At 30.1% G+C, this 16,458-nt stretch overlaps 1 protein-coding gene across 1 annotated transcript in view; it reads right to left on the reverse strand.

Moving 5' to 3' along the window:
* Positions 1 to 16,458, reverse strand: part of LOC111629299 (rab-like protein 3) — a 32,277-nt gene that overhangs the window by 7,018 nt on the left and 8,801 nt on the right. Inside the window, exons 5-6 of the mRNA XM_023373184.1 lie at positions 1,802 to 1,919; positions 864 to 963 (exon numbers count right to left, since the gene is read on the reverse strand). Of these exons, the coding sequence (XP_023228952.1) occupies positions 864 to 963; positions 1,802 to 1,919 (218 nt within the window). The remainder of the gene's footprint in view (positions 1 to 863; positions 964 to 1,801; positions 1,920 to 16,458) is intronic.

Below are 16,458 nucleotides of genomic sequence, written 5' to 3' on the forward strand. Positions count from 1 at the left end.
GTAAAGAGTTGGCAGAAGATGCCTAATGTTGCTGGGCAGTATGGCGTTATAAGTCTACAGTAGGCTGCAGTTCATTTTTTTAAGAAAAATACTGTATAATCAAGAAGACTCAAGCAGCTAAACGAGTAACAAAAATCACATCTGAGAAATATAGAACATCAAAGAGTTCATAATGGAACCTGAAATGGATCTGACGACAGAAGAATGCCATGAACTCTTGAATGAAGAACACCAAGAAACTCGGCGAGATATGTTTTCTTCTGAAAAAGAGGATTAATGCCGATATCTGTTATTAAAGATCCTTTGAAGAAGTGTGAGGATGTCAGAACAACAGTCTTAGAATGGCATCCAAACCAGGTTGAGGCTTGGGGATTTCTACAATTGCAATGCTGTTAATTACTTATGAAAAATCCTGAAGAAGAGAGAAAACCAATCGACATTAGACAGATTCTTTAACCTTTTCAAATGGAAAAAACATGACTAATAAAAACGCAAGACTGTGTATTTATGTATTTTTATTATTACATATAAATAAATGTAAGAAAGTATATATTTTTTATTTTTGGGGGTCTCCAGAACGAATTAATTAAATTCCCATTAAAACCTATGGTAAATCGATAATTGGTTAACAAACAATTCGGATAGCGAACAAAGTGTTGAAATGGATTATGTTCATTAACCGATCACCCACTGTAATCTTCTGTGGAGCTGCTCAGTTCAAAATTATCATTCTAATCTCAAATTTATAGTTAATAAGTAAAAGTTAATAACAAATTCAATAAATAAAATTAACAATAAAAATAAAATCAATTCTACATAAAGAATGCAATACTCTCCAAGTATGATTTTTTTTACAACTTTACACATATGCAACAACTTTTCTCTCTTCCAGCTGTTTCTGCAGATCTTTGTAATAATAAAATGCCATAATTTTATCTTTTCCTCTATAAGAACTTTCTGGAGCTATTATTGGAATAAACTTTTAAATTTGTTCATATCAATAGTGAAGAAGTTAAATTTTGTATTATTATGTCAAGAAGGCTCATTCTTCTTGGTTGAATGATCCTGACACCTTAAAATCATTATTATTTAGCAAAAACATCATATGTTAAGTAAAAGTATTTTTTAAAACATAGATTGGCTTAGAGATATTTATTGGAGAGGCAAAAATTATATAAATAATACTATATTCAACTCACAAATAATAAATAGAAGTAAATATGTCTGGCAATAGTTTTGTTAATCTAACATGAAACAACAAGGCATGTTTTCTCAGGTCAAACAGACTTCATATAAAAAAGTTAAATGATTTTAGAGCTCTCTTTGATGTTGTAGAAAAAAAATATAAATTATATAAAGCAGCCTATCATCCACACAAACAAAATCAAAACACAATCCATGAATTATAATCAAGAAATTTTGGTAATTTGTTATTTGTTCAGTAATAAAAACTAATATTGACCTAGATACAATAAATACATATATATTGTGATAGTTTGTTCATCCTTATATTTATTCAGAATGTAATAACAAAAATTTTATTTATAAATTTCATTATTAATGTTTATATCAAAATTTCTTCTATCTGTTCACTTTATTTTCTACTTAGGATTCATCTTAAAGCAAATTATGCATTACAAATAATTTAAATTATCAAAGTTGTTTTTCATTAATTATATTATCAACATAATTAATGCAATAAATTCAATAATAATGAAATTATAATGTAATCAATTAATATTGTATTTGAAACCAAATTTATTTTTTAAATAACATTAAAAATTTATTATTATAAATTTACCATGAAATGCATTATAGAAAACTGCTCTGCTATTCTCATGGGAACTAGAACCACCAATATCCCATAATTCAAGAAAATATGTTTTCTGTGAAGGAGTACCTTCTTTATATTCATGAAGCTATATATTTATATATAAAATAATAAAAAACATTTTAATATACTAGTATTTTAAATGAAAATTTACTTTTATATATATACACACACACTGTATTAATTTATATAAAACTGAATAAGAAAATTATAAATATATTTGTTATTAATTAATAATGAAATATTGAAAATACAAATAATTTAAATAAATATGAATAAAAACAAGGATTATTCAATTTAAACTCTTTTGAACTATTGAAAAAAGTTTTCAAATAACTAGCACATTTTATATTGCTTAGTTATCTGCATTACCTTACAATGCATAATGTACATAATGTGTATATACAATGGTTTTAATAAACTTTTAAGGAGCCTTTTCTATTCTTTAATTCCATTTTAGAACCTGAAGAAAACCATTGTGCATGGTTGAAAATGTTTGTTCTGATAATAAATGTTCTATTTTAACTAAATTTAAAGTTTTTTTTATATTAATTTTAGTTAGTACAGCCACTTTTTGGAATTTTTTCATTTTTTCAGTTTAAAACAGTGGACAAACTGAAATCTGCAATTATCAGTATTTGAGAAGAAATTGCACATCAAATGTTACAAAATCTGATAAAGACAATGCCAAATAAAAGAATTAATGTTCTTAAAAAAATGAAAATAGCTTTGGTTATTAAAAATATATACAGTATATAACAGAATAAATAAAGTGGATTTATATTTATGCAATACTACAAAATTATATTTTTGCTATTTCTTTTAAATGCTTATTTTTAAACACTAAAACTGATATAAAACAATTGGTAATACANCCTGGACACAGCTTTTCTTTGGGCATTGTTTTACATTTCAATATAACGTAAGGTCGAAGCTTTTGTCCGTCAGCAGTAACAACAAGCATAACAGTAATTCTGAACTTTTCATAACCAGCTGACTTCAATAAGACCGTTTTTCACCTTTCTTATTTACCGTAAGGTCAGAAGGCATGTCAAAATAGTGTGGTGTTTGGTCTGAATTTCCCATATTTCCAAGACTGTACTTGTGCTTTTTGCGTAATGATATAACATGGCGCTGACAAGCCAACAATTTTTCATTAAAGTCGTCAGGAAGTTTTTGCGTGAGAGTTGTCTGCCGTCATAGTGATAAACCGTTCCTTTTCATCATTCTTCTACACCAACCCATACTTGCCTTAAAGTCCTTTCTAGGAATGTTTAAATTAGCAGCCTCTTCTAACACTTTAAATCTTATGACTTCACTGGATATTGGGCACCCTTCATTTCGCTTTTCTATTACGAATTTTAACACTCGCTGCTCAACTTCATTAAACCTTCCTTTTTAGGTCCACTAAAAGATTTTCTTGAAGAATTTGCATTCTTCGTTTGCAACCATAATTTTAAAATTCATACCGTAGGTTCTCCTGGTACCTTTATTTATTTGACTCTTTGATGAGCCTTTTTTCTCAACACTACCTTTATTACTCGCACTCATGTTTTATGGGCAATAAAGAAAAAAGTAAAGTAACCGTCGCTAGTCACTAGAGCAAAAAAAACAAATGAAACAAAACAGTTGCGTGAGACATTAACAAGCAGAGACATAACCTTACTATAGTAGTGCTATGCAAACAAAAGCGCAGGCCTACTAACTAGATCACATGATTGTTTTGAAGTAGTCGGTCGAGCTAGGAATTGGTCGGACGTTCAGTCGCATTTCAACCTCTGTAGGAAAATGTCCTTGTTTATATTACATTCCATTATTTAAACCCCGAATTTAACGCGAGTCGATTTTTTAACGGAAAATAAATGATTGAAAAATATCGCGTAATATTCGGGCTAATACGGTAGTAATTCAGTCTCAAAATTTAAAAAAATAAGATTTGTTACATTTTAAAAAATCTCAATGTTTCATTTTCACTTTTTTCATTTTATTTTATTATACATTTTAACACTAATTAATTCATTATTTTTCTCATATATTAAAAGAATAAAAGTCTACAAAAATAGATAATATTTAAAACACTTATTAGTAATCTGCTCATAAAAAAAGGTATAAAAACTTATTTTTTTTTCAGTAAACAGATATTATACTTTAACTATTATTTTATTAAAATAATATTTAACAATCTTAAAATTTCGATTATTATTAAATTATGAAATATTAAAAATTAAGACAAACATTTTCATTTTTATTTGTTTCTATTGATACTTTTATACTTGATTTAGGATTTATATTTATCAGGTTAATGTGATGTTGTGTTGTTATAACTGCATTTTAATAGAGAATGTAATTTATACATTCAAGTATAAAAATATCCAGTAGAATAAATATAAATTAATACACAACCATCAACCATAATAATCAGGCAGATTACAATATTTATTGGGTTAATGCAGGGGTCGGAATTAGTGGCTCGCGAACCGCATGTGGCTCTTTGCACAGATGTTTGCGGCTCTTCGAACACAAACTCCAGTTTCACCACACCTCATTTCACCGCAACTTATGAATTTATGAGATAGAGCCACCGAACAAACTTTGACTCGTACGGCATACTCTCTACCACTCTTTAGCCTGTCCGCACATGACCACACTCGCGTTGATCAATATGAGTCGCATGCGAGTGGCAGCATTTGAAGCATATCTATATACAGTCGACCCCCCTATAACACTGTTGATAATTCCGTTTTATACGAATTCCATGTTATACGAGTCACTTAGATTTTACAAATACATGTGCAGGGCTGTGAACAGCTCACATATTTGTAAAATCTAAGTGACTCGTAAAACATGGAATTCATATAAAGCGGAATTATCAACAGTGTTATAGGGGTGGGTCGACTGTATACATAACCCATTGAACGCGTGTCCGTCCGTGTAATGTTATGCCAAAATCGGCCACTACAGGCACCCCTGTTGTGTATCGTATTTTGCACATTTAAATTAACAGTAGTAAATAAATTATTATTATTCATTTGGCCAATAGCCAATAACAATATAAATAATTCAGTATATTTGTAATAGGAATTTATTATTGTCATGAAATGCCAGTAACGTGCACTAGGAAACATCTCCCTGGGGCACATTATATATATGCAGCTCTCTGGTACTTTTTTTATACTGTTTCCATGACAATTTGGCTCTTCTCACTTGACAAACTGCCGACCCCTGGGTTAATGTAATGTGTTGTTGTTACATATATACCATACCAGGTATTGTGACGCCCTTCTGAGCTCCACATTGAATAGGCTGTGGGCATTGAATACATCCCCAGGTGGTGCCTTGGAAAACCGTTGGATGGTTGTATCTAAAAGTTTAAAAGTGAGAAGTCGTTTAGAAGTCCAGGTGGCGTAACTGGTCAGCGCACCAGACAGTAAGTAGAGGTTGCAGGTTCGACTCCCACTGGACATTGAGCCAATTCTTTTCTTCCAGACTACACTAAATTTAAAAATCTAAAATCATAGTTACTACTTTCATCAATAGTTGGCACCTAATACCTTATCATATCATTTCCAAATTTAATATTTGTTGCTTGTAATCTGCCCAATTATTACGGTTGATGGTTGATTGTGTATTAATTTAAATGCAATTATGTTGTAAAGTCTTATCACTATAGTTGCATTGTGCATTTTATAAAAAGTACAAAAACTAAATATTTTAAAAAATATACCTTCCATTTCCACTTTTCTTATCATTGTCTTTAGATAATAATTCAGCTAACCATTTTCTCAAATTTTGATGAGATTTTCTATTTGTCAAATCATGGACTAAAATAATTCCTATGAAAGGACAATATAACATCAATCAATACTATAGAAAATAAAATTTTACATAGTATATATTATTTCAATATTTGATATTTCATTTATATATATATATATATTGGTTAAAAAAATTATTATTAATTTATCAAATAAGTACCTTTTATTTTTTAGCCTTCATAAATGAAAAATTTTATTCTATACTAGAAGGAAAACACATTTCTATATAAGAATGACACACATCATCATAAAAGGCTGCTAACTTAGCACAATCTTGAAATTTATCAGTAAATAGGAAGTGTAATTTTAATTCAAGATTAATTAAGTTTATCAAAATGTACAATAACCCATAGTCTAATTATTGACTGGACTATTTTCATCATGACAACAATTAAGATGTATGATTATATGATTTAATTTAATATAGGATTACTAAAATAGCTTTCCTTTAATTTGCAAAAAATCAACACAAGAAAAACACAGTTCATGTAATTCATGATACTAGGCAGTTTGTTTAAAATGTAAACACTATTGAACTAAGATAATTATTTAAAAAGCACTTCCATTCAAATACAACTTGAGCTTCTTCAGTTTATATTGCTTTAAAACAAATGAATTCAAATTCAAATGATTGGGTTGGAATGGTTCAAATGTTCAAAAACATCATATTTCTGCATAAACAATGTGATTTCATATATTTGATATTTTAAGGATGGAAACAATACACATGTTAGATGTTTTAATACATAACTCCTCTGTCAAGAATAAAATTCTTTGATTTTATGGTGTACATAAAAGCTTCACTTTGTCCCATTTTGATTGGAAATTTTCATCTAAAGATGTCATTTTTCTTTGGTATTTTATATCTCTTGATGCTCTGTAATATGCTTATTCAAATTTCTTTCACTTCTCCAGCATATATTTAAGTATTGCTTTACCAACAATTCCAATAATTTCTATTCTTTCATGAAACACACAATAAAATCTTTTGTTGATGAAGTACAGGTTTTGATATGGAAGCATAGGTTCCCTAGAAGATAGTAATGATTAGATCACTTAATGTTGCAGTACATATTTTTCATCACATGTCAGTAGTCTATCCAAAAAACAGCTCCTATGTTGAAAAAGAAGAGATAAACAAATTGAAAATTTCTAAAATTTGTTTTCTGCTGTGGGTTCATGTGGAAACCATTTGCTTAATTTATTATTTTTCCCAGCCAATTCAAGTGCAGATAAAAGATTTGGTGTGAGTTATGAAAACATTCCGCAAGCTGTCCCCATGTATGACTTGAATTTGGCTCGATGACATACTTTAATTCATTGTTATCAATAACTGTTTGCCATCCCTCAGAATGTTCATCTTCAAGAAAGACATTCCCTGATGCAAATTTTATTATACCATTTTTGGATCATGCATTCACTGACCATCCTTTCCCTGAATACTGTACATATCTTTCTGGAAGCTTATACAGCATTTGTCCCAAATTTAAATTCATAAAATAAGCCTGCTCAAATAACTATTTAAAGCTGATGTTTTAACATCTGTTTTCACATTTATTGCAAACAACTGCATAGTTAAAATTTTTTTGACAAATTGCTGTGAAAGTCAAAATTTTGAATGGTAACAATACTGTGCCATCTACAAGGAATACTACCTAATTAACATTCAAACTAATACTATATAAAACTCATAAACTTTTTGGTTACCTTGTAATTACAATGAATAACTATCAAAATATCTTTAAAAATTATTACAAATTAGTTCATAAATTAATACAATTTTATTTTACTTTTGGTTTAAAAATTTGCAGAATGTTTAACTTTGAACTTTTGAAAATCTGTAAAGAATACATAATTACATATTTTGTAATTTCCTGTCTACAACTTGCAGTAACAATTTTCCATTGAGAAAAATGTCTGTGGTCATATAGTCAATGGAAATGTATAATATGCAGGAAATATTTTCGTTGACAAAATATAATTTGCAGAAGTTTGTACTGTCATTCATTTAATTAGTACACCAGCAATGAAATTATGCAATATTCAAGAACATTTAATCATTAAAAATAAATATTCTCAAATCTGAAAAATAAATTAAACAATTCATTTCAAAGTATTGACAGTTTAAAAATTAAAAATTCTGAATCATAAAATACAGTTTGTCTCCAACTTATGATAATCAAACTAGTATGTTAAAAAATTTCAGTCCAAATAATCAGTTGCACTTGCTAATAAAATACAACAATTAGATGGTAAATATAATACTATAATGGTCAATAAATATACACTGAATAACAATAATTTGTAAGTTTACTCATGTTTATCTGCAATTTGGGTTTGCATTATTTCTATCTAAAACTTGAAAATAAAACTACAGTGGTTGATCAGTTAACGAACACGTGATCGGATAAAGAACACCCCACAGAACAAACACAAGAAGAAGCAACATAAAATAATGAATACTGATTGGTTTTCCTTGTCTTCGGGCAACAATTCGAAACTTTTCAGAGTGCGGGAGACATCGACATTGATGCTCAGCCCAGTATATACTGATCAGATAGTATTCCTCTGAACTTTGAAACTCTCCCTTGTAATTCCAGCCTTTTATTTTTCTGACAGAAACAATTCTTTTATAGTATTCGTGAGACTGTCGGGCGGGCACTCATTAAATTATGCGTTGGTTTTTATTTTTTAAAGGTGAGAGTATAATAGCAAAGGTAGAGACTGGGCAGAAGATGTCTGATGTTGCTAGGCAGTATGGCTTGAACAGGTCTACAGTAGACTGCAGTTCAATCTTATTTAAGAAAGATACAGTATAATCGAGAAGACTCAAGCAGCTAAAGGAATAACAAAAATCACATCTGATAAATAAAGAACATCGAAGAGTTCATAATGGAACCTGAAAAGGATCTGATGACAGAAGAACGCCAAGAACACCAGGAAATTCGGCGAGATATGTTTTCTTCTGAAAAAAAGGATTAATGCCGATATCTGTTATTAAAGATCCTTTGAAGAAGTGGGAGGATGTCAGAACAACAGTCTTAGAATAGCATCCAAACCAGGTTGAGGCTTGGGGATTTCTACAATTGCAATGCTGTTAATTACTTATGAAAAATCCTGAAGAAGAGAGAAAACCAATCGACATTAGACAGATTCTTTAACCTTTTCAAATGGAAAAAACATGACTAATAAAAACGCAAGACTGTGTATTTATGTATTTTTATTATTACATATAAATAAATGTAAGAAAGTATATATTTTTTATTTTTGGGGGTCTCCAGAACGAATTAATTAAATTCCCATTAAAACCTATGGTAAATCGATAATTGGTTAACAAACAATTCGGATAGCGAACAAAGTGTTGAAATGGATTATGTTCATTAACCGATCACCCACTGTAATCTTCTGTGGAGCTGCTCAGTTCAAAATTATCATTCTAATCTCAAATTTATAGTTAATAAGTAAAAGTTAATAACAAATTCAATAAATAAAATTAACAATAAAAATAAAATCAATTCTACATAAAGAATGCAATACTCTCCAAGTATGATTTTTTTTACAACTTTACACATATGCAACAACTTTTCTCTCTTCCAGCTGTTTCTGCAGATCTTTGTAATAATAAAATGCCATAATTTTATCTTTTCCTCTATAAGAACTTTCTGGAGCTATTATTGGAATAAACTTTTAAATTTGTTCATATCAATAGTGAAGAAGTTAAATTTTGTATTATTATGTCAAGAAGGCTCATTCTTCTTGGTTGAATGATCCTGACACCTTAAAATCATTATTATTTAGCAAAAACATCATATGTTAAGTAAAAGTATTTTTTAAAACATAGATTGGCTTAGAGATATTTATTGGAGAGGCAAAAATTATATAAATAATACTATATTCAACTCACAAATAATAAATAGAAGTAAATATGTCTGGCAATAGTTTTGTTAATCTAACATGAAACAACAAGGCATGTTTTCTCAGGTCAAACAGACTTCATATAAAAAAGTTAAATGATTTTAGAGCTCTCTTTGATGTTGTAGAAAAAAAATATAAATTATATAAAGCAGCCTATCATCCACACAAACAAAATCAAAACACAATCCATGAATTATAATCAAGAAATTTTGGTAATTTGTTATTTGTTCAGTAATAAAAACTAATATTGACCTAGATACAATAAATACATATATATTGTGATAGTTTGTTCATCCTTATATTTATTCAGAATGTAATAACAAAAATTTTATTTATAAATTTCATTATTAATGTTTATATCAAAATTTCTTCTATCTGTTCACTTTATTTTCTACTTAGGATTCATCTTAAAGCAAATTATGCATTACAAATAATTTAAATTATCAAAGTTGTTTTTCATTAATTATATTATCAACATAATTAATGCAATAAATTCAATAATAATGAAATTATAATGTAATCAATTAAGTTATTTGTTTTTCAAGCATAAGTAGAATAGCTTTGGATAAAAAGCTATTCCATTCTCTTCTAAGCATTTTCTAATAACTGGCTTGTAGGCTATTTTCTCATCTAGCGTCATGGTGTCACTCTTTGCTATGACGAGAATGAGATTGACAATTTTCTCCAATCTCTTCATACTAGTCTTACCACCCGTCTGGTTTTCACCCAGACAGTCTGGGAATTGACTCACTGTCCAGGTAAACTATAAATTTTGTCCGGGAATTTTGTAGAAATTGTGAAATTACGATGAAACAAAGTTCTTGCAAATATTCTTACAAATTTACACTATTTTAAAAGCAAAAGAACTCTCACTCACTGAAACTCATCTGCAATTCTGCCATGTTAGTCTTTACGCTGACGTGTTGCGCGCAACCTATCAACCTTCTTTTTTCTTTTCTTTTGCATGTACGATTGTACATGTCTCCAATAGAGCTAAGTCATCTGTACCTGTTCTTTCTTAATTTAGGGTTACTTACGTTACTCCTATGCATGTCCCTAGTCCCTAACTGTAACTAATTTAGAACCAGCATGCACGTTATTCTTTGCATTGTAAAATGACATTGCGCATGCGTCAGGAACTTCTGTTCGAACAGATTTGATTTGCTGTCTGGATCAGTAATTTTGAAAAGGTGGAAACACTACTTCATACATTCAACATCTAGAGGAGTCAGCCAGCAACCAGGAAAAATGAAGTAGATACAGCTGAATCCTGATAAGTTCAGCTGATTGTTATTTTTGAAACTGAATTTGATAGCAACAATGTCTGAGACATTAACAGAAATAACTCAGGGGAGTTATTTGAAGGCAGAAAACTGGTGTCATGTCAGTAGAGACACCCTTCAAGAGCAAACTTTGAAAAAAATTTCTGAAGAGAGGTTATGAATTTAACATTCTTCTGGTATAATAACTATGTTTATCTGAAGATAATAAAATAATGAATGTACCTTAAGTTTAGTTGAAAGTACAGTACATGCTCTAAAATGATGAGTCAAACAAAAGTAATGAAATCACAAAGAAAAGATTACTTCATACAGAAAATGGAATCAGGAAATCTGATAGCCTATTTGTAAATTAATTCAAGTGTAAAAGTTATTTATTATAATTTGAAATGACAAAACTGTTGTCATTCAAAGTTTTGGCTTTTGGCTACACTCAATGGCCTGACACAGAATATAGCCAAACACATTTGTTTTTAATCACTGAATGCTGGAAATTGAGGTGGTGTTAATTTTAGTATTTAGAAGATAGTTCCAGCTTTAGAATTAACAAGTTTAATTATTAAATTTGATAAGAGATGACAACTAACACCTGCTTCTAGTGTCAAATTCCTTAGTATTTAATTAATAATAATAGTAGTAGTAATAATATAGCCAGATATAATTGGCAATTGTTTGTCTTTAATATATATAACTACATCAAATCAAAAATTTCTTCTGAAATAGGATTTTAAGAAATTTGGATTTAAGTCATGACCAAGGCTCAGATTTCTTTTCTGTAATCAACTGATGTGTTAAGAAATTGCCTGCATTTATTTTCCACAATTGTAAGTATTCTTATTAATTAATACTCTAATTTCAAGGTTGGAATGACAAACTACTTAAAGTGGCTGATTAATTTTAATTATGAAAAGTCAAGAGTCTAGAATAGCAGTTCTTAACCTTTTAGTGATGAGGGACCATTTATCAAAATTTTTGTCTTGCCATGGACCATGAGCTGTTTGGTAGTGATATAGNTACTTTGAATTAATCTTGATTTAATTTATTACTTTCTTCTAATTCTAAGGGAAATTTTTCAATACAGTAGAGTCCCACAAACTCAATTTAATGTGGATTGAGATGATTAGCTATTTTGCATCTATATACACATTTATAATAATGAGTAAATGCTATGTTCAAGGTAGTGACAAAAGTCTTTCTCCAGCTAATTATTTTTAATTATAGACTAACCACTATATACTTTTTACCAAAGTACCAGGCAAACATATGCTATAGGATGTCATCATCCACCCATCTCCATTTTATTTTTTCATTTGTAACTCTTTCCATCCTGTGGGCACAAAAAGGGCACTGAAAAGGCATACGCAGCACGAGCCATAATGGAGTAGTCAAGTGATAACTTGGCTACTCCTTTATGGCTTAACTGAAGAGACAGTGCTCAATAACTCTCCAGGATGAATATGAAAAATTCATGGAGAATTACAAGGTTCATTCAAGGTTAAATGAGACTTTTATTTCTACAGATCAAAAGGAATGTCCAAAACATGTATAAACTATGTCAATTTTTCGAAATACTCTCCATCTCTATGTAGACACTGTTTCCAGTGGTAGGGTATGATACCTTTCTCGTAGAAAGAAGTGGGCTGATGTCATAGCCAGCACAGGACAACTTGCTGCAGTTCATCATTTGTTTGAAATTTTGTTCCTCCCAGGTGCTCTTTAAAGGGCCCAAACAAATGATAATCGCTGGGAGCTAATCACCTTCAATATAAAACTAATTCAGAAGCTGCTCACGTCTCCTTGCATACCCATTTCTGATCACATGTCAGCTGTTGGGGAACCCATCTGGCACACATCTTGTGGTACAGTAAGTGCTTGTGAATGATTCTCTCAACACTGCTGACACTGATGGACACTTCCTTTGCAATGTGTCTCGTGGTTACTCAGCGGTTCCCCAGGATAATTTGCTCAACTTGTGCAATATTCACTGGCATTACTGCAGTTGAACAAACATGTCCATGTGATTCATTTGTCATCAGCTCTCATCCGTTATCAAATTGTTGACAACACTTGTACACTCTTGCCCACGATAGCATTTGTTCTCCATACTCTGCACTCAATCTTCTCAAAATTTCAGCTCATTTAATCCTTTCCTTCACGAGAAATTTGATTACGCATCACTGTTCCACCGTAGCAGACACATTACCTTCTGCCATGATCACTAAGACTGCTATGCATGCACAAAATACGCCATGCTTGCTTGGCGTATTTTGTGCATGCGTAGGGATAGATAATGCTACTCCTCTTTGGGTTTTATCGTGCTACAGTTACTTTTCAAAATTATAGGCCCAAAAGTCTCATTTAACCTTGAACGACCCTTGTATTCATCCAAATTTGATCCAAAATCCCTCAGGCCAGCAGGCTGATGTCTCAATCATCTTGGCCATCCAGCTATCACCCCACCACTTCAGGTCATGGAGATGATATCTTTATCTTTAATAAAAGTATGACAATAGGGAATAACAATACATGATTTTCCTGTTTTCTTCCATTCCAAAATATCAAACAGGAGCCTGAAATAACACCTATGTGCCATTTTAAGATCCTGTTTGATATTTTAGCAATTAATTTAATAAATAGCATCTACATGCAACACTGGATGCAATGTGGAAGGACTGAATACAAGATTTGCACAGCCATATATAGGAACAGATGATTCAGTTACACCAAAATATAAAATACAAAAATGAATGATGTGCCAACAATAACATCCATGCATTTGCTCTAGCATATCTGCTTGCTTACCCAAATAACAATATCAATATCCAATGCAGTAACTCACATTCATGTTCTTCAAATCACAAACAAACAGAAAAAGTTTAAATTGGTGGTGATTTATGGCATCTAATATGAGTGTGTTGTTGTAAAAGAGCATATAAAACACAATACTATTATTAGTGTTGTGTGCCACATGTCCTCTTGTAACAGAAACACCATATTAGATGCCATGAACCATCACTGATCAATCAAAGATGAAAACTAATTCATAATCATAATGTGTGTATATATGTTATTTGTCACACCAGTAACCTTTGTGAAAAAACTAATCAATTTAAATGCTTGGGCTTTATTGTGAGAAAACTGTAATCATTTTCATTTCAAATATAATGTTTCAATCAGCATTAGTTTTGATAAAAACATTAATTTTAACTTAAAATTAATCAAAACCAATGCCAATCTAAACATAAGAAATGAAAATAATTCTATTAGTGTTGAGTGCCATGTGCCCTCTTGCAACAGCAACCCCATATTAGATGACATGATCTGCCATTGGTTTTAATAGAAACAGACATCTTATAGTAAAACAAAATAGAACAGTTGAAAGGGAGAATTGAATATGGCTACATTTCTTTATGTAGCGAGTGTATAGCAAAAATGACACACCAACAACTGCAATAAATCAATGGGCTGTAATATAGATTTATGGCATGATTTACGACAGTTGTTGGTGTATCAATGCATTGCATCAGGTTTTAGTATAGATGTTTAAATTTATAGCAAAAATGATGTTACAAGCAGCTATTGCTACATGTCACTACATTATAATTTAAAAACACTTTCTACTTGAGCTAAAGATAAGCATCATAATCTATTCTTAAATTTCAGTTATAATTGAAAGTAGCATTTTAGTTACAGAATTACAATGTATCAAAAAAAAAGAGGTATAAAGAATTGAGCATTGCTATTTCTGAAAATATGAACAAGGTATAGAGACAAATAATTATGTTGAAGATACAGTATTTTCCTATTCTTTAGATGACTTTCAGAGTCATTTTAGAAAATGTAATCTTTCCATAATGTTTTTATCAACAGTCACTTCAACTTTATGTTCACAGCATAATATCACATTATACATACAAGTACAGTGATACCCCAAACTTACGCGATAGGTGGGACCGAGTAATAACCGCATAAGTCAAATTCGCATAAGTAGGGATATAATTTCACAATTTGTGTAAAACCCAAGTCGGATGTATGTAAGCTAATAAAAGTTCTCGTTAATCTTATCTCGTCTTTTGATTCGTTCACAGTTAGAAGAAATCACCACATAGAGTCTCTCAAGTCTCCGTAGATATAACAAACACAGAAATGAACAACACAAAATAAATTGTGGCTATGTGTCAATTCCGCGCGAAAAGCCGAAAAAGGAAACCCAAAAAAAAAAGGGGGGGGATTGAGTAATCAAGAGTTGCTTGGCCCTCAAACAAAAGACGAATCGACTAGATTTGAAAATCGCGTAACTCCGGGTTAGCGTAAGTCGGGGTAGCATAAGTCAAGGTATTACTGTATCCATTTTGCTTTGCATGTGTAGCAGACAAAAAAACTGCTTTATCTTTGCTGCAGCAACCCTTGCAGGAAACATTTAGAAATAATTTGATACATTATAGCACTTCATTTAGAAATGTTTTGCTGTGTAGTGATCAAATAGTGCTGCATAAATGAACAGCCTACGTTATCTAGAAAATCTAAAATTTCAAAAAAAAATTTTATGCACTACAGTATATCAAAGTTTAACTTTTCAATGTCTCATAAGATATAAGCATCTGAGCAATTCATTCATTTACGTGTCATCTTCCTATTTGTAAATATGTATTATAACTTTACTATAAAAATTTTATATCTTAACATTTTTTTCCTACTATTAATTACCCTTTATTCAAATCTTTTATTATTATCTATTCAATATACAGTATAAAAATTGATATTTTGTTCATATATAAAATTTTCACAAACCACAATATAGATATGAATATTATTGTTAAGCAGCATAAAACATCAAAACTAGAATGGAACACTGTAATATTGATAAAAGAACAATGACAAAAACATTATGGTTTTCTTTTAACTTCAGTTTCTTTTAAGAAAAAGAATGAACATTTTTAAAAAGAGATCAGTTGTGAATTTATCTTCAATTTTGTAATTTTGACATATTTTTCCAATATGTTAAAATTTATATCCTGGATATACTTTTAACTACAGATTAATATCTCATTACTGAAATGTTAACCTGTAAATAATTATGACAAAAATGATTTTAACCTTCTACTACTAATTATCTCTAAATAACCACTCGTTTTTAAAATAGTTATCCCGAACAAAAATCAAAAATCTTAAAAGGATAAAGATTTATAAACATATTTAATTTAGAAATTATAATAATAATATTTTATTTAAATATTATGATAATATGAAACAAGAATTATTAACTTATTACATAAATATGTGATGGAAGTGAACAAAACATATGTTCCTTACTTTTTTAATTAGAATATAAAGTTATAATGCAGAAATGTAGCACATAATATGCACCTATATCTATGGAAACACATATTCAGTTTATTTTTACTTTCCCTGCTGCTATATATATAACAGAGGAAAAGTATGACAACTGGTCAAAAAATGACCCTCCAAGATATTTAATTTTTGAACTCAGGAGACCTTGAAATATTGAGAAATTCAAAAAAAAATTGGGAGTTTTATGTATGGATGTTAGTGTGTGCATGTGGGGACAGTTTTGTTCATCCACTTTAAAGCTCAATGATTCCTGTGTCATTTGTTG

This window comes from Centruroides sculpturatus, unplaced genomic scaffold (assembly GCF_000671375.1).
Source record: "Centruroides sculpturatus isolate CEXI.00-Female unplaced genomic scaffold, Cexi_2.0 scaffold450, whole genome shotgun sequence".
In the NCBI taxonomy this organism is placed as follows: Eukaryota; Metazoa; Arthropoda; class Arachnida; order Scorpiones; family Buthidae; genus Centruroides; species Centruroides sculpturatus.